The sequence below is a fragment of the Panthera onca genome, chromosome D3 (genome assembly GCF_046562875.1).
Source record: "Panthera onca isolate mPanOnc1 chromosome D3, mPanOnc1 haplotype 2, whole genome shotgun sequence".
Lineage (NCBI taxonomy): Eukaryota > Metazoa > Chordata > Mammalia > Carnivora > Felidae > Panthera > Panthera onca.
In genome coordinates this window covers 25,497,676-25,525,643 of record NC_138350.1, presented here as the reverse complement: position 1 = coordinate 25,525,643, position 27,968 = coordinate 25,497,676, and the positions used below count along the sequence as shown (strand labels likewise).

The following is a 27,968-nucleotide window of genomic DNA, read 5'->3' as shown; positions in this document are numbered from 1 at the left end:
ATAAAACAAGATGTTTTAATCTTCATCAGGGTGCTGGTTAAATAGGTCTATTCTTTAGGGGAGAATAGCCGCTTAGCTGTATATTTAGGTCCTCTTCTGATATATGTTATGTCCCAATGACAAGTTAAAGTGTGGGGTTAAGGGTAAAGGATCTGGGGGGCGCTGTCCACTCCACGGCCAGGGGCCTCCATGTTGATCGTTGTCCTTCCAGTGGGCCGTGCCCAGCCACGTGACCTTGGTTCTTGGCGTCGGCGGGGGCAGAAGCAGGGCTGTGTCCAAGAGCTAACCTGTATCTCTCTTCTCTCCACCCCTCCCCGTGTCTCCGTGTGTCAGTCTTGTGTCTGTTCACCTCATGTGCCCTGTGTGTCCATAAAGCCACATTTCGTGCTGTCTGCAGAGAGCCCCGCGTCATCTCATCTCAGCCTTGACACTGTCTCAGCATGGCCATCTCATCACGCCTCGCCCTGTGGGAACAGAAGGAAAGTAACACTCAGGGTCCAGGCTGGATCCTCAGGGCCGACTTGACCCTCAGAGGGCAAGTCAACGTGGGTGGCCCAGGCTGCTCCCTGTGGTGTATCCAGTCCCACCTTCCATTTCCCCTGAGCCGGCTCGGTTAGCCGTGGCCCCCCTAACCCAGTCCGTGAACTCCTTGAACTCCTCCCATGACTGCCGGGTCTTTTCCTGTTCCTCAGTAGGCCGCTGGGGGGAAATGAGGGTAGACCAGCTGTCCCATCTGGATCGTCGAGGCAGTTCTGATGAGCTTGGGGTTTGTGTGGGCAGCGAGACAGAGGCAGAGCTCTTGGCTGCCAGACTTGTGCCGTGGAGATGGCTTTCTGGGGTCCCTGCCTCCTGTCACCATGGAGAACTGGAATCAGGCCCTTCTTCCGAGTTATTCATTTCCCTTTTGTTATTTCCCATGAGATACCGTGAAGGGCTGTCTCTTTCTCTGATGCCTGCTATCTCCTTTACCCCGCATCCCACCATTCATCCCCTTTACCCCACCATCCCCCATTCATCAAATCGTGCATGATTTGATGAATTGGAAGGCTGAGGGGTGGAGTGGTCGAGAAGCTTCTCCCCGGCTGCCTCCTGGTTGCTTTTGCCCCTCCCACACTGATCTGGTTTATCGCACGAGGACGGCATCTGCTGAGTGGGCCTTAAGACTCCCCTCTCTCCCATGACATGGCTTCAGCCTCCATCGAGAGAGAGAGGCGTGGGGTCAACCAGCCCCTCAACTTCCCTGCTTCTCTCTCCCCGGACGGAGGTCTGCACCAACCTACCTTATCTCCTGGCCTCCGCTTTGTCTCCTCGTCTTTCCTACCTCCTTTGGATTCCCCTTTACTCAGCCGGGCTGGGGTGATCAGGTCCTTGCCAGCCACCCACCGAGGACCTTGACAAGGAGCTTATTTAAACCAGGGTATAGCTCTGCCATAGAAAGCACTATACGTTTTTACTCCCCTCCGTGAGCAGTCATGGTGATGCCGGTTAAAGATGTACCCCCTGATCGGCCAGAGCGGGTGGCCTTGTGTCAGCCCCCAAGGTCGCTGCGGTCTGCAGAGGAGTCTCCGCTGCCTCCTGACCCCAGCCGTCTCGGGTCTAGGCTCTGCTTCTGGTGTAAAATGCCAGCATCCAGCCCCTGGCTGCCCGGGTCCTGGTTTAAGGGCCATCAGGAAGCCACAGCCCTGGGTCAGTGGACTGGGCTGTAGCCACAGGGTTGGATTTTTACAGAAACCCCCCAGAGCCCCGCCGAACCTCATCCGCTTTGCCACGGCCGCTCACGCATGCGCTTGAGTCATGTATGTCCTCCCTGGGGTCCCCTCCCCCGGGTTCCGCTGCGAGCATCTTAAAGGGCCACTTGCTTCCACTGGTTCACTCACAGAGCTGTCTCCTTCTTTGCTTCTGCAAAACAGATTCGGGAGGAGGACAAGAGCCCTCCACCTTCCTCGCCCCCTCCCCTGTTCTCTGTCATCCCAGGAGGCTTCATTAGGCAACTGGTCCGGGAGACTGAGAAAGAGTCCAAGGAAGCAAGACTGAGGAAACAGGCAGCGCTTGGCTCTCCTGAACAAGAGGTAAGTGGTCCCACAGGAAGGGGGACGAGGTGCCTGTCGATACCCATTGTCCTGTCCTATGAGACTCCCTAGCCACTTGTCATCCTGCCTTTATTCCTGTTCTCCCCGCTTTGAGGAACGTCCTTTCTTCAGTTGATCGATGGAACTCTTACGCATCCTTCAAAACCCAGCTCAAATGGGACCTCTCTGGAACATCCCCGGAAAGCTCTCCCGTTGCCCTCCTTCCTCCGATTCCCCCAGCACCCTCTGTGTTTGTCTTCACTGTGGTCGACATAGTTAAATACTTGACCGTGGGGCTTATCAGACTAGCAGTTCCTTAAGCGCAACAGTTCTCTCTCTCCGTCCACTCTGTATTGAGCACCTCTCGTAGAACTTGGCCCATAGCGAGTACTCAGCAAATGTTTGTTTAATGAATGAATGAAGGATATCGGCTGATGTACGATGGTGGGGATCGTTTTACCCCTCTTTTTGCAGAAAGGGAAACCTAGATGTTACCTAATGATGTGTAGTCGGCTTACTTTAAGCGGGAAAGATATCCAGTTACTGGTTATAGGTGTCAAAATCCTGAAACCTCTCCATACCGGGTGGCAAACGGCCACCGCTCTGGCCAAGCCCCGCTCCGGTGCCCTCCAGCTTCCCCTCCCCTGAGTGCCTTGGAATGGCCACATGCCAATAATCAAAGGGTTAGTGCTTGGCCCAAGAAGGGACCTCAGTCCCTCGGTCCAGCTGACGTTCTTTCTGATTGATTGGTGTCCACTAAATCCCTTCATTATTCTGAATAGCTCTGCTGGATTGAAGCAGTCATTGGACACGATGCTGTCCCTGTGCTTTAAGACCTTGCAGAGTTATCCCTGATGGCGGCCAGCGCTGCCTCCCTCCTTGTCCCCAGCCGCTCAGCCAGGGACCCCGGGCAGGATGGACGAGGCTGGACACAAGGCAGGTGGGCTTGGAGTGCGCCGTGGGCGGATCGCTGTCAGGCAGACAGGTCATGCCTCAGGTCTCTCTGGCGCCCCCTTGAGGTGGGGCGAATACCGCAGGGGTTGGGCTGAGAGATCTGGTCGCCTCCCGGCCGGGAGTTGACTCCAGTCCAGTGACAACCTCAGCTCCACCTCCCACCCCCCTTCAGCTGTTGTTTGCCTGTCCGGTCCCCCACGTGCCCGCACCTGTCCAATTACAATGACTTTGCTGCCTCAGAGAAGTTCTCTGGCAGCTGAACGGCAGCAGCTGTTGAACACATCCCCGCCACGTCTTTGTGGGGGAGGATGCCAGGGAGGACGGGCTCGGCCCCCACCCATGACCCAGGCATAAGCGAGGGCCAAAGTCAACCTCCGTAGGCTGCTGTTGGATCACGATGCAAAGTGACTGGAGGCCGTCCATCACTAGACAAGTTTCACTCTGTCGCTCGTGGGCTCCTTTGATCCCCGCCCTCCCCCCCCCCCCCGCCATGGCAATGGGGTGGATCAGATGATACCCACTTAGCAGAGGTGGAGACTGAGGTTCAGAGGGGTCGAGCAACTTGCTCCAGGTCATGAGACCAGATAGCGGCAGAGCCAGGGCAAGAGTCTGTGTGCTCACTGCGCTGGCGAGCTGCCTGGGAAAGGGCTAGTCTAGGGAGCAAGGTGGCCGATGTGGCCACAGAGGCCTGGGAAGGAAAATGTTCCATGAGGCCGCAGGCCGTGCTGGCATCACCGTGCACAAGTTAAGAAGCAGAGCCGAGCATAGGATGGGGACAAACTGTCACCCCAGGGCCTAGGCAGAGCCTCAGAGCCAAGATGCAGGATGGACAGGCCTCAGAGCACAACAGGTGTCTGGACCTTGGGCCAAGATGTTCCTGGGGCTGGAGCACGGCAGCCCCGCGACATGTTTCTGCGACACAGCAAGCCCTGGCTGGTTCTTGCCAATTTGATTTTCTTGTCCCGATCGGTAAATAACCAGACTCTTTCTCCTTACCCCAGCACAACTGCTTTATTTGGCCCCCATCTAATCCTTGCACGGAGCCGTTAGACTCTGCCACCAGTTTGCAGGGATGTAAAACGAGGCTCAGAGAGGCGGCTTGGATTTCCAAAGGCCCCCGAGCCAGTGAGAGACAGGAAGAGGCTGGAATCACACGGGGCAGAAAGAGACCCACGTCAAATGTCGGGAGAGCTGGGTTCTCACTCTGGCCCCACCACTCTGTGTGGTCCAGGCCAAAGCCCTTCCCCTCTTTTGGCCTCAGCTTGCCCATCTGTAAAATGGATGCGCTGTGAGTTTCCTCTTGGCCCCAGTGATTCTACAGGCGCCTCCTCCCCGTATACTGAGAAGGCTTCAGAGCGGACTGAGGGCTTTGGTGACTGAGAAAATCCAAAGGATTTGGGTGAGGGAGGGTAGGGCCGGTTACCTCGTTTGGCTCAAATTCATGTCACTGTTTCTGCTATGGTGGTTTGGTTAGAAAATAAGGCACTGACTCACTTTTTAAAATGGTATAGACAGTGGAGAGATGTGCTAAGTGCAGCCAATCCTCTTTCCAAGGCTGTGTCCTGCCTGGCCCCGAGAAGGTCAGACTGAGCCACTAGGCCATGGGCACCGGAGCAGGTTTTCTCAGTCCTACCTACACTCTGGAATCACTGGGGCAGCCACAGCCCAGGCCAACTCCATCTGACTGTCTGCGATTGGGGCCAAAGCATTCTTCTTCTTCTTCTTCTTCTTCTTCTTCTTCTTCTCCTGATAGAACATGAGGAGTGGGAGAAGGAGACAGAGGGAGAGAGAAAAAATCACAAGCAGAGAGAATCTCAGTGCAGAGCCTGACTCCACAACCCTGGGGGTCATGACGTGAGCCGAAATCAAGAGTCAGATGCTCAACTGACTAAGCCACCTAGGCACCCCAGAATCACTGTTTTCTTAAGGCTCCCAGGAGATTCTAGGGGCGCCTGGGTGGCTCAGTCGGTGAAACGTCTGACTTCGGCTCAGGTCATGATCTCAAGGATTGTGGAACCCTGCGCTGGGCTCTGTGCTGACGGCTCAGAGCCTGGACCTTGCTCTGGATTCTGTGTCTCCTTCTCTCTCTGCCCCTCCCCTGCTTGCAGTCTGTCTCTTCCTGCCTCTCAAAAATAAATAAATGTAAAAAAAAAAAAAAAAAAAAAAAAGCAAAAGAAAAAAGCTCCCAGGAGATTCTAGTGAGTCCTGGGGACAAGTAAGGCTGTGACTATGCTTCAATTAAGGGCACTGACTTTAGACTCCCAGAGGCTTGTATGACTTTCCATTCTGGCTTTGTCTCTCAGGCCACCTGATAGCCTTGTGTTTACTTCTTTATCCGTAGAATGGGGGCGGAGCTCAGAACCTACTTCGGTGGGTTCTTATGAGGCTTAAGTAGGGTGTGATGGTCCTGTAGAACCCACTGCAAAGTGATCTGTGCATGACGGTTGTTATTATTACCATCATCATCATCATCATCATGACAAAGCCGTGGAGACCGTGCCCTTGAGGCCTCCACCACCTGAAACGGGGCAGAGACACAAGTCAAAGCCAGACTGGGGTGCAGAATGTGGCCGTTGCTGCTGACGGTGCACCTGCACGGTGCCCTGGGACCAGAGGGGTGCGTGAGACAGGTTCTGAGCGAGGCCTGCAGGCACACATTTGCAGAGGGGTGGCATTTGAGCTGGGTATAGAAAGATGAGTACAGCATCGGCAAGTGAAGAGGGGGAAAGAACATTCTGGGCAGTGAGCTGATGTGAACAGAAGCATGGAAGCAGAGAAGCATCAGATGTGGTAAGAGATGCCCCTGTGTGGCTCAGGCATGGGGACACACAGGGACTATAAGGCCAGAATGGAGGGTGGTGACTCCTCATTGAGGGCTTTGAATGGCAGGTGATGGTAGGGAATGACTTTCCCATAGGCTGGGGGCCACTGCCAAAATCTTTTGATCAGGTTTCAAATGACTGTGGCAGCAGATTCAAAGGCCACCAGTTCAGGGACTGTGACCGTGGCCCAGATGAATGCAGACCCGGGCTTGGGAAGGGAGACAAAAATGTGATGCCGGGCAGGTGGAATCGACATGATCTGGGGGCTGGTTTGGGTGCAAGAGGAGGGTGAGAAACCGAGTCCTGGGCCCAAGTGTGTGGGGAGGTGGCCAACATGGTCCCAGACGCAGAGCCCAGACCTGGGCAGGCGGTGAAGCCAGGCACCAGGATGGACCTCCCACCTGCACCCTCCAGCTCTCTTTCTGTAGAGGCAGCGGCCCAGGTGGCCCTGTGAGCAGTTCAGGCCACAGCCAGGCTGGTTTGAGGACAAAACTCTGGGTGGGGCTGAGGCCACAAGGCAGCAGAAGAGCCTGGGAGAGGAGCCTGCAGGGGGCGTCGGAGATCAGATGTCCAGGCCAGGCGAGGGGGTGGGGTGGGGGGGTAGGTGGGCTGGGAGGACTTCGGCCGGGAGTAGGGGTGGGGGGAGGACCACCGAGGGGGGCAGGGTCTGGGGAGGACCGTGGGGGACATGCCAGGGCTCTCACCTGGCATGGGGAGTGCATCCGGACGGCAAAAGTCGCAACAACTCTGTTCAGCTCTCTGCCACTTCCAAAGCGCTTTTCCACATCTCACTCCACCAAAACTCTGGATGGTCAGGTGACCCTGGCCTTGCATGGAGGGAAAACCGAGGCTCAGAGAGGTTAGGTGGTGTCGTGCACCGTCACCCAGCTGGAAAGCATTCCAGCCAAGACTAGAACAGGTCCTCTGCTCTAGTCCCCAAGCCCCCTTCCCTCTCCTTGGCCCAGCAGGAAGACTCAAGGCAGAAATAATAGTAATAATAACAGCGACACAGCAAAAGTACCAATGACAGCAGAGGGAGCTACTGTTACCAAGGACGAATTCTGCACTGGGCTCAGTTTCTGTGCATTATCACGAACCCTAACGCTCGCCCTGTGACGTAGGCCATTATGAAACTCATTTTATTGTTGTTTTTTTTTTTTTTTAAATATTTTTCTAACGTTTATTTATTTTTGAGACAGAGAGAGACAGAGTTTGAACGGGAGAGGGTCAGAGAGAGAGGGAGACACAGAATCTGAAACAGGCTCCGGGCTCTGAGCTGTCAGCGCAGAGCCCGACACAGGGCTCGAACTCACGGACCGCGAGATCACGACCTGAGCCGAAGTCGGACGCTTAACCGACTGAGCCACCCCAGCGCCCCGAAACTCATTTTATTGTTAACGAAATAGGCTCAGAGAGGGGAAGCAATTTACCCAAGGCCACACAGCTGGCGAATGGCAGAGTGAGAAGCTGAACTTGGGTCTGTCGGGCTCCAAAGTCGACTCTTTCCACTCCGTCGCTTGGTTTTGAGGTGCTGGGCCAAGGTCCAGGGTGTTGGGGTTCAGTTCACTGCCTGGCACAGGGCCTGTCCAGTCCTGTGTCCCGTCGGTGCCTGGGGGTCTCTGGATGGGTGAATGGCTGGGTGCATGAGTGAGTGAGTGACTTAGTGATAAGGCTGTCTGGTCAGCGAGCAGCTAAGTGTGGCTGTGGCCTCTCTCCTAGACCCCAGAAACTTCTGCTGGCCAACCCAAGGGCAAGTCCAACAGTGGCACCAAATCTGGAAACCAGCAAATCCCCCAAGGCAGCCAGTCAGGCTCTCCGCAGAACTCAAACATTCCGGGCAAGGAGAGCCAGGAGGCCGGCCCCACAGACCCCGTGCTGATGACCAGCATCAATGGTGAGAAGCCCCAGGAGCCGGGCCCCAGTGGGACCCCAGCCAGAAAACCCCTGCCCTTCAAGAGAGGTGTGAGGAGGGGTGACGTGCTGCTGATGGTGGCCAAGCTGGACCCGGACTCAGCCAAGCCGGAGCAGAGGACCCAGCCCCATGACGCCCCCACCTGTAAGACCCCACCCCCAGCCACAGACCCTGGAGGGGAACAGAAGGGGGGGACTCCAGGGACTCATGGCACTAAGGACACAGCCCTGAAGGCTGAGAAGACCCAGACTGAGGGCGTTGTGGACCCAGGAACACAAGGCGTGGTGGGGAAAGGGGGCAGGGACCCCCAGACCAAAGGGCTGAAAGGGGGTGAACTCCAGGGCAGAGAGGGGCCAGGCGAAGGGGGACAGTCAGCTACAGCAGAGAAAGGGGCAGGGGACCCCCCGAACAAGATGGCAAAGGGGAACCTCTCCAAGGATTCGGGGGGCAACGGCAAGCCCGCTGGGGCCCAGATCCAGGTGAGAAAGTGGGGAGTCTCCCTGGGCAGCAGGAGCAAATGGGATGGTCCCCGGAGTAAGAAGGATAAAGAAGGTTCGCTGCTGAGTAAGGCAGAGAAGACAGAGGAGCCTCAGGTCAAGGCAGAGAAGATGAGCAAGGTTCAGGGGAAGCCCGGGAAGGTGGGGGGAGCTCCCGGAGGGGTGGAGAAAGCAGGCCAGCCTCTGAGAAGGACAGAGAAGGCAGGGGAGCCCCAGGCCAAGGTAGGAGAGGAGGGGCGGCCTCAGAGTGAGCCCGGGGAGGCAGGTAGAGCCGGGGGGGAGAGAGAGAAGGGCTGTGAAACCCCCAAGGAGGTGGGTGCATGCAGGGAGAACCCAGCGGCGGCTGGGAAGGAGGGCCGGCCAGAGAGCAGAGGACAGAATGCCCGGGAGCCCCGTGCGGGAGTGGATGATACGACAGAGACCCTGGAGACGGAGCTGGAAAGGGCCGGACCACCTGCTCTGGCGGGCCATGCAGACAGTTCTCAGGATCCGAAGGAGGGTGAAGAGGGGCCGGCCCTGCCGGAGGGGAGCAAAGGAGGACAGAGCAGAGACTTGGATCAGGTGAGGGGCTCCAGACCCCGGAGTGGGGGAGGGGCAGGAGGGAGCCTTCCGAGGGGGGGGGGGATGGGCAAGAGTTGCCCCTGGGGGCATCCTCCTTGTTGCGTAGGGATCTTGGGGCCCCCACTGCACCGATCCCGGGGTTAGAGTCTCCACGGCATGACGGAGGTCCCAAGACGGAGATGTCCTGTCATGGCTGAGCTTACTCACAGAGTTCTCAAACTCGGGGCTGCATAAATAGCAGATTGCTCAGAATGCAGATTCCCGGGCCCTGCCTTAGCGGTTCCATTCCAGGGGCCAGGGGTGGGGCCGAGGCATCTGCCTGTAAATAATCGCCACCCCACTTGCCCTCCCTTGGGGGAAATTCTGACTTCAGTGGGCCCAGATCACACCGTGAGAAACTCCCATGTGAAGGGTTCACTCCGGACAAGGGGGTGGGGTGGGGGTGGTGGGGGCAGAGGGAGGGCAGCGTCCCCTTGGTCACCTGATTCATGTGATCTTTGCTCTCAGGCTCCTGAGGACAGATGGTACGAGGCAGAGAAAGTGTGGCTGGTTCAGAAGGATGGATTTACTCTTGGTAATTAGGGGTGTTAGCCCATCTGGGAGGGTCTAAGTCTTTTCTTCCTGCGCCCCCTCTGTTGCTGGCCGTATTTGCCAGATCAGAGTCTGGAGGGAAGGGTGAGGGGCATGCCGTGTCCATGGGGCACGTGGGTGGCTCATTTGGTTAAGCGTCCGACTTTGGCTCAAATCACGATCTCACGGTGCATGGGTTCGAGCCCCACGTTGGACTCTGTTCTGACAGCTCAGCTTCAGATTCTGGGTCTCTCTCTCTCTCTCTTTCTCTCGGGGCTGTCATCAGCAACTGTCCTGAAGCCGGATGAGGGAACAGCTGACCTGCCGGCAGGAAGGGTGCGAGTTTGCATCGATGCTGACAAAACCGTGACTGAGGTGGACGAGGAGTGTGTTCATAGGGTGAGCCCTCCGTCTCTCTCCCCGCATGCCGCGCACCGTCTTTCCCCACCCCTGCAAGAGATTTCCTTGCACTTGACTGCACAGACTTCTTTGGCTTGATGCCCTGGAGGGAGTTGTAAGGAAGGCCATCTTGGAACTCACTGCTCTGCTGGAGGTGTATCATCAGGAGGTCATTTCTCTCTCTCGGGGTTCTCTTGACACAGGCACATTCACAAACATGTTTGTCAGAACTGGGAGTTCTGCCTGATCCAAGAACGTGACCGCTTTTCATTTTACGGACATTGCAGATCATGTCACAGGGCGGGTTTCCCTTTTCACCCTGGCTGCCAGGGAATTCAGGGCCAAATTTGCAGCTTGTCATCAACTGTAGCCGAGGTTTCGGTGGACTATTGTTTGGGGTATTATTGCGGTGGGCTCGTGTCCTTGACAAAAAGGTTGACCCACAAGAGAGCTCAGGCTTGGCCCAAACCCCAGAGCAGTAGGCCCTAAAAACTCTTTGAGGCTGGAAAGAATGGTAGGAAGGCTTTTAGAAGGGACGTCCCAAGGAGAAGCTGCAATCATTCCTCGCTTCTGGAAGAGTTTGAGCATATTTCCAAGGGATCAGTGCACAATGGGCTGCCAGAGAAATGGGGCTGTTTGGCCATTGGCCTTTACCCCCGAGGGTCACAGAACACATGCAGAGCTCCCTGGCAAGACCCAGAGAGGAGGCAACAGCCACCCTAGAACACCATCCTTCTCATAGTATTTGAGAAGGCTCTCTGAATCTTGCTGTGTCCGTCTCAGGAATCTGTCCCCTCCTGGGGCAGTGAGTTCAGGAGGGAGGACCGGTGTGAAGAGACAGGTGGCAGGGGCGCCTGGGTGGCTCAGTCAGTCAAGCGTCTGACTCTTGGTTTCGGCTCAGGTCATGATCTCAAGGTTCATGAGATCGAGCCCTGTGTCGGGCTCTGTGCTGATGTCATGGAGCCTGCTTGAGATTCTCTCCCTCCCTCTCTTTCTGCTCCTCCCCTCTTCTCTCTCTCTCTCTCTCTCCAAATAAATTAACTAAAGAGAGAGAGAGAGAGAGAGAGAGAGAGAGACAGGTGGCTCTCAGGCTGTGCAAAGGGCAAACGAGTTTTATACGGATTTGTTTCTCTCTCTCCAGAGTCTTTGTGTTCTGTCCTGGTCTGTGGCAAATAGCTCTCCCAGAAGAGGGTCACCGGGGCTGTGTGTGTGTGTGTGTGTGTGTGTGTGTGCGCGCGTATGGGTGGTGATGCTGGTATGGAGGCCCAGGAGGGCAGAGGACACTTTGTGTGATGCTTCACAGGCCAACCCCCCCGAGCTGGACCAGGCTGAGGACCTGGCCTCCCTGGTCAGTGTCAACGAATCAAGTGTCCTGAACACGCTTCTGCACCGCTACCAGGCTCAGCTGCCCCACACTTTCACCGGGCCGGACCTGATCGCCCTCCAGCCCCGGAGGCCCCCGGTGCCCTCTGCAGGCAAGGTGAGGGGGACCATGGGAATATGTGCTAGCCGTGCAGGGGGTGCGTCCCTCTGCCTCTCAGGGGAGAGCAGGGCAGCCAAAGCCCCCTGCAAACTTGTCTGTGAGTAGCATCCTGCCAGATAAAAAGGTATGGGGTACTGTGGGCATCGCGGGGGCATCGAGGACCACGTGATTCCCCCCTCCATCGAGGGGAACCTTGAGTCATGGATAGAAATAACAGGGGTGTTACACACAATAATAATGAGAAGATATTGAGCAAATATCATTTCTGCACCAGCCACTGCTTCCAGCACCTTACATATCATCTCAACTAATGCTCACACCCACCTGGAAAGGTCGGGCCCTCTCCTAGCCCCGTTTTACAGATGAGATGTTCTGGGCCAGCCCTTGTGTTCAGCAAGGGGGAGAGCGGGGGTAAAACCCAGGCCACCAGCCTTTCTGTGCTCTGAACCCCATACTGCCTACTCGAGAGTCCCAGACACCCACATACCTCGGGAAACAGAAGCCTCCCTTCTGTTGTTTGTTTAATTTTTTTTCCCTGCCAAGTGTGGAAATGGCCAGTTTGTGTCAAGACAGTCAAAGCAAAGGAGATCTCTCAGCGCCACCTGGTGGCGGGCCCTGCAGCCACGACTGAGCCATTTGAGCCGGATTCTCTCTTTGATCCCATTCATTGGTCCCATTGATTGAGATACTGACAAGAGGGTCTCCTCTATGCCCCGCATGGAGGAAAGAGCAGGGAGGAAGACCGATAAGCCTGCCCCGGTGGGCGTTCTGTTCTCGAGGGGGAAGACAGGCCCCCAGTAATAAAGATAACAGTGGGGAGAGCAGCTGGTGTGGAGGAGGAGACAGTGAGGAGGCCAGGACAAGTGGGGTCTGGGTCGCAGCAGGTCTTCTATGTGGTCATGATGTTCCCGGCTGTTGCTCTGAGCATGATGCCACCTTCGGGGGATCTTTGGCAGAGGGGTGAGATGGTCTGACGTGTGCTGGAAAGGGCTCCCCTGGGCTGCTGGGTGGATAGGGGAAAGCGGGCAAAAGAGGAGGCAGGGAGGCCTGACGGAGGTGCTGCTGGGAGGACTGGGGAAGTCGCAGGCCTTTGGAGCCGCTGCCGATGCCCCTCCAGTGCCTTGGAAAGACCACGACACCTCTCTGGCCTCAGCGTTCTCGTCCGCCAATTGGGGATGAAAAGCTGCATCTCGCCCTCTGGAGTACCATGGGGCAAACCCATCCGTAGCCCCCAAATGAGGCTAAGGTCCATTTAGAAAGGGACAGTGGCTCTGAGTCTGCCTCTAAGACTTCTCTTCTCCAGGACACACCCCTCCCCCGTTGTTTCCTGCCCGACCTGGCTGTCCATAAGGGCACCTGCACTCGCCCCTCCCTTGCTGTGAGGGCTACGTTCGGGCTACTGCAGCCCAAGGCCGCTGAGCCTTCCAAGATGCCGGGTCACTCGTCTTGCTCCTTCAAAGCCCCCGGGGAGGGAGATTTAGCACAGACTCCCACGGTAAGGCCGGCTTCTCACCGGCCATCCTGGATCGAGGCATCCGTTGCAGAGCCTGGGATGTCCAGGAGCTGGAATACGCCCCGTAACAAAGAATTTGAGTGAGGTGATCCCCCAAGCCCCCTGTAACCCCTCAAAGCATCCAGCTTCCCACACCCAAACCCGAAACCACCTTCTACACGCTTTGGCTGAGTCACGTCTGGCTCCTCAAATGGCCACCAGGTGGGAGCATAGACCTGCGATGGCATCTTGAAGCCGGACTTGGTGGGACCTGGGGCCGGGCTGGGGGCCTCTCTCACTGGGAGTCTGGCCCACCTGGCGCGGCTGGGAGCTGGGTGTGCGCCTGGGGGTGCAGGTCTGCGTGGCTGTGAGCACGGGTGTGAATGTGTGGGGTATAGACGGGTACAGCTCTGAGTCACTGGGGCCTCTGTGACTCTTGGGTGCGTGTGCCCGTGAGCACGCGTGTGTGCGTACAAGCAAGGCACGTGTGCACGCATGCACCTGTATGTGTGCACAGGGGCCTGGGTTTGAAGGATTCCCCTTTTCCCTTCCGGCCCGCTGGGGAGATGGGACGGCCTGTCCCCTGGACCTCAGTGTTCCCAGAGTGGGAGGTGGCTCCAGGGTTCAGACCCCAGAACCCTCTGTCTCTGCTGCATGCCCTAAGGCTGTGTCCAGCCAGCGTGGGGGCTGGTCCCACTTTGGCCAGTTTTGGGGTCCTCCTGAGCCCTGGAACCTTGTGTTTTGTGTCAGGACAGGGATTCATTATTGTTGTGGGATGTCTCGGGCAGGAAGGGCGGCCCTGAGCCCCAGGCGGGAGGTGCAGGGTGGGGGAAAAGCCGCCATTCTGAGGTTTGTGCCCCTGGCCCTGCTAAGGCACAGAAGAGGGCAGGTGGGGCCTTTCTGGGCCCAGTCGTCGCCTGCTTATCATTCCAGGACATTTGGATGTCCTCGTCCGGCCGGGCCGGCTGCCCTGCCCACCTTGGTGTCCCTCCACTGACCACTCTGTCTCCAGGTGCCCTCCTCCCTTCTACCCCAAGGCCACGCTAAGCAGACTTTCGTCAAGGTCACCGGTGGTTTCCACGCTGCCAAACTCATTTGCCAAATGTTCAAGTCTCTGATTTCCCCTGACTTGACCCTCAGTATAGCGTTTGGTGTGGCCAAGCTCCTCCTGCAAATGCTCCCAGGACTCCCCTGTCCTGCTTTTCCGTCTGTCCCACTGGCCTCTCCTCCTCAGCCTCCTTTGCGGGTCTCCCTGACCTCTCCAAGGCAGTTGCCCTGTCCCCCCATACCTCTTCCCTCCTCTTTAAATACCCCCTTCCTTGGTGATCTCACTCAGGCTTTAAAATGTCTCCCGATAGTTTCATTCTTTCGTTTGTTTCTCATCTGTCTCTTCGCAACAGAAAGCAGGCTCGACTCCGTAGGCAGGGCTGTTTTAAGGCAGAGTTATTAAGGTATGATTTGCAGTCGGTTCGATTCACCCCTTTTAGCGGACAGTCCTGTAAGTTTCTGACAAACGCGTGCCGTTATGCAACACCCTCCACTGTCAGTTACAGGACTGTTCCCATGCCATTGCCCCCTAGAAGTTCTCTGGAACCTTGGTTGTCACCCCGCCCGCCTCCCGGGTCCTGCCCTTGGCAGCCACTGATCTGTTCTTTTTGTCCCTATACTTTGGCCTTTTCTGAAAAAGTCACGTAATTGGAATCATACGGCAGGTAACCTTTGAATCGGCTTCTTCCACTTGCCACGATGCGTTCGTTCGACATTCACCCCTATTACAGCAGCGATTGGCCATTTGTTATTGTATGCGTGCCCTGGTTTATCCATTCAATAGGGTGACCAGTTGTCCCAGTTTTCCCAGTTAGAGGGGTTTCCCGGGATATGGGACCTTCAGTGCTAAAACCACGATGTTTGGTTACCTTCGTTCACTAGTTACAAGGCATTTGGGTTGTTTCTAGTTTTCGATGACTTTGAATATATATTTAATAGGACCAGTGACATTGAAGGTTGTCTTTTGTGTGTGTGTGTGTGTGTGGACATAACGGCTCATTTCTCTTGGGTAAATACCTAAGAATGGGATTGCCAGGTTGTATGATGAATGTACCTCTCACTGTTTCCCAGAGTGACTGTGTCATTTGTCCTTCTTACTAGCATTGCATGGGCATTCCAGTCACTCTGTGCCTTCACCAGACCTTGGTAGTGAGTGTTACAAAAATTTAAAACCTGTTTTTAGCCATCTAATATGTATACAATGGTATCTCCTCATGGTTGGTAGGGATTCCCTTTATCCGTTTTGTGTAGCGCTGTGCCCGCAATAATATTTTTGTGTATTGAATGAAGAATAAATGAATGGATGAATGGAGTGGAAGTCCTCAGGTATTACCTAAAACTGTCATGGCCAATGCATGGCATATGTACCACCATCTACCCCGTGCTTCGTTCTGTTTCCATGGCAGACATCACTAATCAATCTTGCCAGTCTGTCCAGCTGCCTCATTCCGGGCAAGTACTATCCAATAATGAGCTAACACAAGCCTCCTAGGGGTTAAAGAGGAGACCCAGGTTCAGAGTAGACTGGGAGGCTGTCCAAGGGCGCACGGTGAGCCAGGGGCAGGAATAGACCCCAGGACTGGGCTTTTCCCAGTAAAATTCGACTTGTCTGATAAGGTTGGGGTAGGATGACAGGCAGGGGTGGGCTGGGCTCGAGGCTGGGGTGGGACACCGCCTTGGGGTGCTCCCTGGGCCCCGGCTGGGGTGGGAAGACCGATGTCGAGGATCGTCTTCCTGCAGGTGCCCAGGCGCCGCCGGGATGGCCTGCCAGCTCACGTTGGCTCCCTGGCCCAGCGGGCATACTGGGCGCTGCTGAGCCAGCGGAGAGACCAGAGCATCGTGGCCCTGGGGCGCAGCGGTGCTGGGAAGACCACTTGTTGCGAGCAGGTCCTGGAGCACCTGGTGGCGATGGCAGGCAGTGTGGATGGCAGGGTCTCAGGTACAGTGGTCTCCAGGTGGCATGTGTTGGGGGCGGGCTGTGGGGGAGGGTGGGGAGAGTTGGAGGGGACGCTGGGTTGCTCCTCCTTATACCCATTCAGCTAGCATTCACTGAGCACCCATGTGCAGACTCTGTGCTTGCTTCTTTCTAGACAGGGCCACCCATAGTTCATTGCATGCCTCTGTGCAAGTTAGAAAAAGGTACTCCTTCCTCAAGACATCCACAGCTGCCTGCAGAGCAATCATCATGCACTGACATTGTCAGAACCATACCCTTGACCGCCATGTTCTGGGAAATCGTCCTAACAGATATACAAACCTGTAATTGTATGATGTAAACAGCATGTCCCTTCGACATGGTGTCCTTGTGCGGTGCACAACCTGCTGCACCGTACAGAGGACCCAGTAGGTAAAGACAGAAGGGCAGGGCCTATGCTCATGAGGAGTCGACAGCCAGAAGGGAAACTGAACTTCACATATGTGCCAAACTCCAGTGCTCTGCACAAAGGGCTGGCAGAGCTGGTTAGGAGAGAGTCACGGGGAGCTCAGAGGAGAGGAGTTCGGGGGCTTCCTTGAAGACGTGATGTCTGCCTGGGTGGCTCAGTCGGTTAAACGTCCGACTCTTGATTTCAGCTCAGGTCATGATCTCGCCACTCATGAGTTCAAGCCCTGCCTCAGGCTCCATCCATGCTTACGGAGTAGAGCAGGCTTGGGATTCTCTCCCTTCCTCTTTCTCCCTGCCCCTCTCCTCCTCATGCTCTTCCCCACCGCCCTCAAGATAAATAAATAAGACTTAAAAAACTTTAAAAAAAAAAGGAAATGATGTTTGAACTAGGCTTTAAAACATGCCAATTAATAATAATAATAATAACCATAGTAAACATTTGCTGAGGACTTACATGCTGAGCCCTATTCCAAGCATATTAACTCATTTATTATTTAAAACAGTTCTTTAAGGTAGATAGTATTATTCAAACGTTATAGATGAGGACATTAAGACTCAGGTTAACTCGCTTGTCCTAGGCCACACAACTAAAACATCCTAGAGCTGAGAGTCCAAACCAGACAGTCTGGCTTTGGAGCTATAACCCCTGGGCCCGTGTTCTTAATGCTTCTTCCACTTTTGCACACCTAAGGAGCTTTCTCAGACATCCCCCATCCCCCAATCGTCCCCTACTGTGAAATTTTACTGCCATAGATATACCATGATCTCTTCATGCAGTTTATGCACATCTGTGCTTTATACATAAGAAAACAAAATCCCCCCTACCCACAAGAATCAGCTTTTGCCCTCTTGGGGGCAATACATAGCCCCTATGAGAGGTTAACTGATTTGCCCCAAATGAGCTAACTAGCAAAGGCAGAGCCCATGTTCAAATTCCCTTAACCACCGTGTGTGCTGCTGCTTTGCTGGGGTTATTCTAGAGCTTTATTGATCACCTACTCTCCACCTAACCCCTGGGAGGGCCTGGGGATACAGCGGGGAGAGGCACCAGTCTTGGCTCTCCCCAAATGTAGCTCTGCCGTGAGTGCGTGTACTTGAGGGTGGGAGTCAGGAAAGGCTGTATCCAGCACCTAGCACAGTGCCTGGCGCATAGTAGGTGCCTAAGAAATAATTGTGGCGAGAATGCAGGGCTTTTCAAGGCTGTGGCTACTCTGTGAGCTCCCTCAGAGCAGGTCTGAGAATGTTAAGGCCCTGCCTTCCTTCATCAGGCCCTGGAGGCCCCTGTCACTGGACTGTAGCTATCCCGGCCCTGTGTCTTGACTCAGTCTTCTTGACTCAGTCTTCTTCCCCCTGCACTCTGCTTGCAGTACACAGCCAGGGCAGCAGTGAAATGTGTGTGGTCTAGTGCTGAGTTGGGGGTGGGGGTGGCGGGGAGCCTGCTGGGGGTGTTGGGAACAGATGGGCTTGGACCAGTGCAGGTGCCAGTGGGGAAGGTGGTCCTGTGAGAGGTGGGGGTGGCAGCTCCAGGGCCATGGATGACTCGCTGCCCCGTGCCCCCCAACAGTGGAGAAGATCCGAGCTACCTTCACCGTCCTCCGGGCTTTTGGCTCTGTGCCCACCGGCCATAGCTGCAATGCCAGCCGGTTTGCCATGGTGATGTCGCTCGATTTCAATGCCACGGGGAAAGTCACGGCCGCTCAGCTCCAGGTGAGTGCTCTGGGAGGACGTGCTGCAGCGTCCCCAGGCCCACTCAGCAGAGGCCACATACCCCCCTGCGACCCTGGAAGGTGTCTAAGTGGTTGTGGCTCCCCCGGCGGTGGTCACCTCCTCCCCGACGCACTCAGCGCCCCGGACCATCGCCAGCCTGTCTGCGCCTCGGAATGTCACGGGGATGAACTATTCATGAGTAAATACATACCTCAGCCGCTCATTAGCTGGGTGTTAAAAGCATAAGCTGAAATCAAACAGACGCTCGCCGGCCTTCCGCGAACGTCCGCGTGTAACCAACACATGGCTTGTTTGTTCCTATCTCCACAATCACCCGTGCCGATTCCCTGAACCTCAAGCAGGCTGTTTAGGCAGAAAATAGGATTAGGTTGTTAGAAGGGTCGTTTGTACATTGAGCCGGGATGATGTCCAGGCTCCAGGAAAACTCCTCGGTGCCCAAAAGTCCCTCTTCTGTCCCAGCCCTGCAATTCTACCATCAATCACCACTTGGGGCAGCTTAGTAAACTTGTGTTAAATAAGAATATGTTGGAGAGTGGCTCTGGTTGATTGTGATTACCTTCGGATGCTTTCATCGGAACGAGTCTGTCGCGTTACTTGGGTCCCTGGATGGGCTCTGGATCAGCGAGATAAATGAGCAGTTTCGATGCGGACGTGTCTGGCAGAGCGTGGACCTGAGCCGTGGCCCCAAAGAGTGCATCGGGGTGGGGGACACCCCAACAGGCTCTCTGGGTAGCTGGCCACCCGGCTGACCGTGTCCTGTCCACTCCCATTGCAGACGATGCTCTTGGAGAAGAGCCACGTGGCCCGACAGCCAGAAGGGGAAGGCAACTTTGAGGTTTTCTCCCAGATGCTGGCTGGGTTAGACCTGGATCTCAGGTGAGTGACAGAGACCTCAGCAGATGGCAAGGACTCATTCAGACTGACTGTTGTAATATTACCCAGGAGCGAGTTCACACAGCCGATTAGCAGAAAATCTGGAGGCAGACCCACTCCCCTGGGTTTAGTTTGTGATTCTTTGTGCCAGAAAACACTCAGGAAAGAGCCACGGACGGGCAGTGAGTGAGGGATATTCCAGAAACGGGCCTGGGGCCGGCAATGGGACCGTCCGGGCCACGGGGTGGAGCCCTGTGTCACAATGTCCACTCGCTCCGCCAGGTCGCTGATGTGGGCGGTCCTTCCCTTACTTCTGTCCCTTCTCTGCTTCCAGGACAGAGCTATATCTACACCAGACGGCAGACAGCAGCTCCTTCGGCATGGGTGTGTGGCCTAAGGTAAGGAGAAGGTCCTTCTGGGGTGTGTGTGGATGTGACCAGGGGACAGAGGATGCGAGGGTGATGCAGGGTTCCCTGTGCAACTCTTCTCCTTTACCAGTGGGGTTGCTGGCTGGCAAGGACTGGCCATGGGGGCGGGCCTGGGCTTGTAGGGTGTCTGAGACTCGCACACATAAAGGGAAGCAGGAGGTGGGACGCAGAGAGGTAAGAGTGTGGGCTCTTGCCTCAAATCCTGGCCCTGATATTTACTAGACACGTGATCTCAGGCCGTATTATTGGTGATTCACGTGGGTAGGTGCGGTCAGGGGTGGCGTTCCCGGAAGACGTGGTCTGTGAGCAGACTTTGAGAGATGGAGTCCACTTCAAAAAGGCCAGGTGTTTGCTTGTTTGTTTACTCTTTTATTCTTTTGTTTATACCTCACCAATTGTTTTCTGAGTCACTCCCCACCCCACTACACCCACTACCAGCTCCCGTGCCAGGCCTGCATTAAGTGCTGGGCTTATGGCCTCCATCCGTGGGGTTTTACTCCATCAGGAGAGACGATGTGGGCATTAATGCAGTCATGTGGGATATAAATATGGCAGGGGTTGCACAAGATGCCGTGGGCACAAAGGACAGTTGAAAGAGCTACTTGGTCTCAGACAGAGAAGGCTTCCTAGCTAGGGTGACATTTGACTGGGTTTTGAGGAATGAATAGGAGTTCACCATGTAAGGGAGGGTCGATGATTTCCACACCCAAGCCTTTCAACAAAGATATGATCCGGGAAAGAAAGAGTGCTGGAATTATGGGGTATCTTCAGGTCCAGAATGAATTACAATCGACAACCTCACACCAGACAGAAATTAACAAAGAATGGAGTATAGGCCCAAATGTAAAACCTAAAACCATGACATTTCTACAAGAAAACAAGGGGAAAAGTTCTCCAACTTTGTTTTAGGTGAAGGTTTTTCAGATGTGACACCAAATGCACAGGTTATAAGAGGACAAATAGAGAAATTGTATTTCATCAAAATTAAAAACTTCTGCTTTTTTTAAAAAAGGTTTATTTATTTATTTTGAGAGAGAGAGAGAGAGGGTGTGAGCAGGGGAGGGGCAGAGACAGAAGGAGAGAGAATCCCAAGCAGGCTCCTTACTGTCAGTGTAGAGCCCGATGTGGGGCTCGAACCCAGGAACTGTGAGTGAGATCATGACCTGAGCCAAAATCAAGATTTGGACGCTTAATCGACTGAGCCACCCAGGTGCCCCAAGAACTTCCGCTCTTTCAAAGGCACCGTTAATATGAAAATACAAGCCACAGACTGGGGAAAAAATATTTTCAAATCACCTATCTGATGAAGTTTTGAATCCAGACTATATAGACGACTCTCTAAACTCATAAATGCAACCTGACAAAGAAGGCGGGCAAAAGATTCCAACATACACTTTGCCAAAGAAGACACGTGCATGGTCGATAACGCACACGAAAACATGCTCCACATCATTAAAGAAATTCCAAGTAAAACCACAGCACCCTGACACTACACAATCACTGACTTATCTGCAGTTGAAAAGATTGGTCACACCAAGTGCTGGTGAGAACTGGGGCCGCTGGTGCTCTCACACCCGGCTGGTGGGGATGTGAGACAGCACACCCGTTTGGGAAAACAGTTTCACCTTCTCTATAATACGCTAGTCTACTCTGGGCTATCGATGCAGGAAAATAAAGGTGCATGTGCAGACAAAGGTGTTTACGTGACGGTTCATAGTTTCATTTGTAATAACAGGGGCATGGGTGTGGAGTACCCATAAAGGTGGCGTAATAGCCGTGAAAGTGAACGAGAGGCTGGCGTATCCAAGGGGGCGATGGCTCTCAAAATCATTACGCTGAGTGAAAGCTCTCAGATGAAAGAGAGACTAACTGTATGAGCCCACGTATATGACGCTCTAGGAATTGCAAACTAACCCACGGTGGCAGAAAACAGGGCAATGGTTGCCTGGGCATTGGGTCTGGGCAGGAGGAGGGGAGAGAGGATTTATAAAAGGAAACTTCTGGACCGTGGTGTGGATGTTGTCTTCATTGTGGCAATAGCTTCATATGTGTACACATCAAAGCTTATCAAGCTTATTTATTTTTTAATTTTTATTTAAAAAAGTTTTAACGTTTACTTATTTTTGAGAGACAGACGGACAGAGAATGGGTGGGGGAGGGGCGGAGAGAGAGAGAGAGAGAGAGAGAGAGAGAGAGACAGAATCTGAAGCAGGCTCCAGGTTCTGAGCTGTCGGCACGGAACCTGATGTGGGGCTTGAACCCACGAACCACGAGATCATGACCTGAGCCGAAGTCGGTTGCTCAAATGACTGAGCCACCAGGGCGCCCCCGAGGTGCCTCTGTACCTTTTAAAGAGGAATAGTTTATTCTTTGTCAATTATATCTTGATAAAGCTGTTCACACACACACACACACACACACACACACACACACACACTGCTAGGGACCCTCCACAGAGCTGCTGATTCAGCAGGTCTGGGGCAGGGCCTGGGAGTCTGCATTCCTCAGAAGCTCCCAGGTGATGTTGATGCTGCTGGTCCAGGGACCGCGCCTCCGCTCTAAGAACCAGTGACATAGAGTTTATTTCTCCAGTAGGAGTAAGATGATACGGCTACTCCCTCTTTGGTTTTTTTTTTAAGTTGATTTATTTATTTTGAGAGAGAGAGAGGGGGAGAGAGAGAGATGAGGGGAGGGGCAGAGACAGAGAGGGAGAGAGAGAATCCCAAGCAGGCTTTGTGCTGTCAGTGCAGAGACGGATGCGGGGCCAGAACTCACGAACCATGAGATCGTGACCTGAGCCGAGATCAAGAGCTGGATGCGTAGCTCCGTGAACCACTCAGGAGCCGCACGGCGATTCCACCTTTACGTTCTGGGGGCCTCTGACACCCCGTGTCACTGGCGGGCACCCGCGGCATGGCTTTCTTTCATCCCCCGTGACTGGGGACTATTAGGATCCCAGCCCTTGGCCGTGACAGCACAGGATGAGAGTCTCATCCAGCCCTGCGTCTTCCCATCTGTTTAAATGAAATCTGGCCAAGTGGATCCATGGGAGTCTGCAAGAAGGTTGTTGTTTTGGAGGAGAAGGGCCCCAGCGGGGTCCCTGTGAGCTCTCCCCAGCCTGAATTTTTGTTAACAGTCCGCACACGAGAATGGGTCACAGCGGGGAATCCGTGTCAGGGAGGCTTTTGAAGTAGTTTTCTTCTTTTGTGTGTTTCTGGGGGGTGTTTCTGTTTTTTTTAGTCCAGTTGATTTGTGGGAACGGGTAGGGGCAGCCTTTGTTCTCTCCCCGCTACCTGGCAGGTATCCAGGGAAGGTTTTCTCAGTGTGCTAAGAGCAAAAATAAAGTCTGAAAAGTCACCAGTCCTCCATACCAGCCTGGGCGAGTTCTCTGGGGTTGGGTGGTCCCGGGACTGCCTCCGTAAGGGAACGTGGTGGTCGGGAAGCCCCCCCAAGCATGGGAGTTGCTACATACAAGCTCCCAAAGCTGCCAGACGGAGCTAATAGAAATGCAGGATGCCTAGAACTTCTGTATCTCAAAACGGACCCAATGTACAGCAAGGTGACTGTAGTTAAAGACAGTGTTTGCTGTGTGCGTCAGATTTCTTAGGAGAGTGGATCTTACGTGTTCTCACCACACGCAAAAAACGGTAACTACGTGGAGTGATGGCTGCATTAATTAACTTCATTGCGGCCATCATTTCAGAACGTGCTTCTATCAAATCATCACATTGCACACCTAACAAGATGTAATTTTTATCTGTCGTTAGAACTCAGTGAAACCTAAAAAAAAAAAAAAAACAACCCACAGGTTGTCCAGTGAAGTCTGAATTTCAGATAAAAGTATAATAATTTGTTTAGTATAATTCTGCCCCAAATACTGCGTGGGCAGGCCTGGAGGGTTGGGGTCGTATCAGAGAGGGCTGCCTGGAGGAGGTGAGCCCAGAGAGTGCCCAGTGAGGATGGACAGAGGTAGTGAGTCCAGCATCCCTGCTCTGCCAGACATTGTAGGGAAATGTACTTATACTAGAACAGTACCCATCGTCCATCAGAGATTCCAGTTAAACTATACGTCCTGCCTTTCACCTGGCAGTTCTACAGCCCAATTCATCCCTGGCTGAGCCTTCTTCCTCCTCCTCCTCGCCAGTCCTGCTGACTCTGATCAGTCATGCTTCGACTTTATCTGTAACCGTCGCTTTCGTTGTCCCCTGAGTATTCATTGACGACAACGGTTAAGAAATGGGTTCTGGAGTCTCACAAATCCAGGTGCGAACCCCAGCAGCCGTCAGGTGGCCTTATGGAAGGTGACTCCATTTCCGTGGGCCTCAGTTTCCTCACTGGTAAAACCGGGATGCTGATACTACCCCTGGCTCCCAGGTTAAATGAGATACAGCCTACCAAGTGCTCAGACTCTTAGCTTTTATGATTATGATCTATTGGCATTCTTCACTGTTACCTTGTATGGCAGCGCTGGACCAGTTGGGGGGGGGCAAGGCCTCAGTGGCTCGCGAGCCCCCCAATCCATGCTTCTTGGCAGTACACCCCATGTTTTTTTGTCTCATTGGCCTTATGTCTATTCCCTGGTGTATGTGTGTGTGTGTGTGTGTATTAATTTTTTTTAATGTTTATTTAGTTTTGAGAGACAGAGAGAGAAAAGTGGGGGATGGGCAGAGAGAGAGGGAGAGATAATCCCAACTGGGCTCTATGCTGACAGCAGAGAGCCTGACTCGGGGCTTGAACTCATGAACTGTGAGATCATGGCCTGAGCTGAAGTCGGAGGCTTAACCAACTGAGCCACCCAGGCGCCCCCTTGGTCTACATTTTTAATACGACATTATTTTTAGGGGCACCTGCCTGGCTCAGTCTGTCTTCTATGAATATTTTGTACAGTTCGTAACAAACTGGAGGTCATTAGCACTTTCACGAACAATGCTTTTCATGACCAGACGTTCAGAGTGGAGTCATGATTCCCCGGACTGTTTCCCGAATGTTGTCCATTTACTGAAAAGGTTCTCAACTCTTTTGGTAGCTCTTAATAAGGAGATGATAAACACCTTTGTGCATCTATCCTGGGCTTTCGTGCCAGCGTGAGTGTCCCCAGCTTCCCAGTCCTCTGTCCAGGGAGAGACCTCCTTTTAATGGGTGTGTGTGTGTGTGTGTGTGTGGTCTCGATAACAATCTCTCATTGTCTTTGGCACTCTTTGTTTGCTTATTACCGATCTGCCTACCACCCTAAGGTCCAAGAAGACGAGGGTCTTCTGTGTCCTGTTCACTGCTCATATATTTCACAAGGCCTAACGCTGAGCCAGGCACACAGCAAGTGCTCCACAAATGTTTGTTGAGTGAATAAATGAACGAGCGGACCCCACTCACCGCAACTTGGCTACACTTTTCTCAATTTTCCTGCCGCGGTAGCAGAAATGCATTAATTACACTTGAATTTAGCCCGCCGTGTCTTTAAAGGCATGGGCTGTGGAGACCTTGTATGTTTCTTCGGCTCCATTGCCTGCATCCTGGGAGCTGTGGTCGTTCGCTGGGAGGCACAGAGTACCCCAGAGAAGGGAATTCGCGAGTGTGAGGCTCTCCTTCCTCAGCCAGCCTGGCCTCTGGGGTCCTTGAATATGGGATTAGCAGCGCCGTGGGCCTGGCTCAGTAGGTGGACAAACTCAACCTCGGCATCAATGACTCTCATTCAGGGACAGTAACCGGCAGCTCATTGACATTCACTCCTCAATGGATATTTACTGATCTCGTTACATCCCAGGCACTGGCACAGAGAGATAACTCAGCTGGGTCTCAGGCACAAGGAGCCCATATGTTAGGAGGCAGGTGGGGGCTGCCACGGCCATATTGCAGATCATTCGAAGCCAGAATGATAGGTGCTTGAATAGAGGTGTGTGTGGGCTGAGACCAGGCTGCAGCGGTAGAGGCATATCAAGGAAGGCTGCCCAGAGGAGGTGAGAGGGAAGCCGGGCAGGTGCACTGAGGCCAGCATTCCTGCTCCAGGGAGCACCTGATGCAAAGGTGAAGGTGGAGACACCTCAAACGGTGCAGGTGAAGAGTACAGGATGAGGTGCAGGGGGAAGGGGGGCAGTCAGCTGGAGCAGGTGCTCAGGGGGGAAAGCGCTGAGACCCGCGGGTGGTGCCGGCCCTCGGTGGCGCCTCCGCTCGCTGTCAGTGTCCACCCCCTGGTCCCTGCACTGTGCCCTTGCTGCCTGCCACTTTCAGCTTTTAAATGGAACTTATTTGAGATCAGTCAGGGCACCAGGACCCATTTGAAATCACAAAGCTTTCATATTATTCTCTTCTTCTCTGTAATTTATTTTTTTGCAACGTAGCCTGATTTTTTTTTTTTTTAAAAAGTGCCCAGCAGCAGTGATAATAATAATAATCTTTGCCTCCCAGCAGTTGGCTTCTGGCTGTTACCTTCCGGGCTTTGGCCCGAGGCACATTTATTTTTTTATGACCCGGTTGTCAACTGTGGAGGAATGGTCTCCAAACAGAAACAGGGGATCGTGCGCTCTTGCCGGGGGCTCTGCCCAGAGCCTCCGCTTCCTTAATTCTCCTAATGGTCCTTTGAGGTCCTTATTATCACATCTGATTTCAGGAGTAGTAACCAGGCTCAGAGAGGTGAGGTTACTTGCCTAAGAGCACACAGCTTGTAAATGTCAACCCTGTGTTTTGGCTGAAGATCCTGTGCCCTGGGTTCTGACCTGCTGTGCCCTCCTGGGTCATTTATGTCCTTTCAGCCTCGGGTTTTACAACTGTGGAATGGGCAGAGCCATACCCAGCTTCTTGGTCTGCTCCTAGGACTGGAGGCTTGGAATTCCTCTTGCCCCACCCCAGTACTCACATCACCTCACTCATTCTGTTTGCTTCACGCACCACTACTTCCTGGAAGCCTCCGACCCTCTCCAGAGTCTCCCAACCCGCTCCCCCTCACCCCTGTCTCAAGGACAGCGCCACACCTGGTTCACTTTCCGTGGAGCGTTGGGCATGCACTTGGGCAGCGGCGGGGAAAGGTGTCCCGGAAAGCGGAACAGTCTGCGCAAAGTCATGCCAGAGAGACGCAGTGGTGTGTGGGAACCAGCATTTATTTGGCACCATTGCGTGCAGGGCTGGGTGCCCCATACACGACTCATTCATTCCTCACAATGGCCCTCGGAGGAAGGTAGGCTACGATTTCCGTTCTACAGAAGCAGAAACTGAGCCCCAGTGCAAGGGCAGGAGATCTGTACAAAGTCACCCTGCTGGGGAGCATTGAGTCATGGAAACGTCCAGTTCTGTTTGACTCCAAATCCAAACCTGGCCTCTCTCTCTCTGCACTGTAGGGATCTCCTGGGTGCTCTAAGCACAGCCCAGTCTAATGTGGAGAGAACATTTTGGATTTTTTTTTTCCCCACTAAATTACCTGCAGTCTTTGGTTGACCTTGAGTCTTTGCATCAGATAAACCCTGGGCGTCTTGTGAGTTGATTTTTTTTCCCATTAATTTTTTTTTTAATTGTGGCGAGACAACTAATTTTAAGCCTCCAACTCAGTGATGAATATATTCTTTATTTTTTTGTCGTTTATTTATTTGAGAGAGAGAGAAGGAGAGAGAGAATGAGGAGGGGAGGGGCAGAGAGAGACAGGGAGACAGAGGATCCGAAGCAGGATCTACAGTGACGTGGGGCTCGAACTCACGCACTGCGAGATCATAACCCGAGCCGAAGTCAGACACTTAACCGACCGAGCCACCCAGGCTCCCCCCAGTGATGACTATATTCTCAAATGCACCCGTAGCCACACCCCAGATCAACACCTGGAACATTTCTGACGAAGGCTCCCTTGAGTCTCTTCCCGATCAGGGGCGTCCCTCCCGTCCCAGCGTTACCAAAATGACTTTTCTTACTGTAGGTTGGCTCGGCTCATGCTTGAACCTCACGGAGAGGGAGTCATACAGTGCGGAGTCTTTGGTTCTCTGGCTCACGTGGTCTGTGGGATTCGTGCCTGTGGATGCACGGATCTGTGGCTCGTTCTTTTTCATCCCCTCGTAGCACTCCACCGCTGTTCCCTGCGACACTGCCCTTTGTGTATTCAGTCTCCTGTTGATAGACATTTGGGCTGCGGGCTGATCTCCACGTTCACGATCTTGCCGGAAGGGGTGGCTTTCGTGACAGCATTAGGCAGAGATGTTTGGCTCCCTGGAAATTTAAGCAACTATAAACATCTTCCTGATCCTGATTGTTTGGATCAGAAACATACACATTTGCCTCTCTCTATTTTCTGTTGCAACAGAGACGTGGGCGGTGGAGGGGGAGGCGGTGGGGAGGGAGGGGAAGAGAAAAAGATTAAGCTTTGGGGAAAGTTTCTCCTTTTCGCATGAGCTAAGTGGCCGATGATGGAGTCCGCCTGTAATTTAAATTCAAATGCTCAGAGCTGACAGTGGGAGCCATAATAAATGTGTTGCCACTGTCCTTTCGGTGTCCTTTCTGTGCCGCTTTGAAATCTCATAAATAACCGAGAACATGTTGGTAAGATGCCTTCCTTCCCTCCGTGTGCTCCAGTGGAGCAGCTGCGGTTGCTAGGTTGAGCTCCTGGTTGCTAGGGATTTTGTGGTCCTGTGGTGGCCCAGAAATATGATGGATCAGTGGAACATGCTTTTGCTATTAATTGAAATATTTTCACAGCGAATGTCTCAATGTCACTGCATGCTTTGACGTCGGCCCGGCTGGTTGCTGATTCTCGCAGCCTTCTTTGCTAGTTAGACGTA

General features: G+C 53.8%; 1 protein-coding gene across 1 annotated transcript in view; it reads left to right on the top strand.

The window, feature by feature from the left end:
- Nucleotides 1-1,472: 1,472 nt before the first annotated feature.
- MYO18B (myosin XVIIIB) overlaps nucleotides 1,473-27,968 on the top strand; it is a 241,782-nt gene continuing 215,286 nt past the window's right edge. The window contains exons 1-10 of the mRNA XM_078435320.2: nucleotides 1,473-1,594; nucleotides 1,850-2,069; nucleotides 7,565-8,815; nucleotides 9,323-9,389; nucleotides 9,672-9,784; nucleotides 11,088-11,264; nucleotides 15,547-15,745; nucleotides 17,754-17,896; nucleotides 18,693-18,793; nucleotides 19,125-19,188. Of these exons, the coding sequence (XP_078291446.2) occupies nucleotides 1,473-1,594; nucleotides 1,850-2,069; nucleotides 7,565-8,815; nucleotides 9,323-9,389; nucleotides 9,672-9,784; nucleotides 11,088-11,264; nucleotides 15,547-15,745; nucleotides 17,754-17,896; nucleotides 18,693-18,793; nucleotides 19,125-19,188 (2,457 nt within the window). The remainder of the gene's footprint in view (nucleotides 1,595-1,849; nucleotides 2,070-7,564; nucleotides 8,816-9,322; nucleotides 9,390-9,671; nucleotides 9,785-11,087; nucleotides 11,265-15,546; nucleotides 15,746-17,753; nucleotides 17,897-18,692; nucleotides 18,794-19,124; nucleotides 19,189-27,968) is intronic.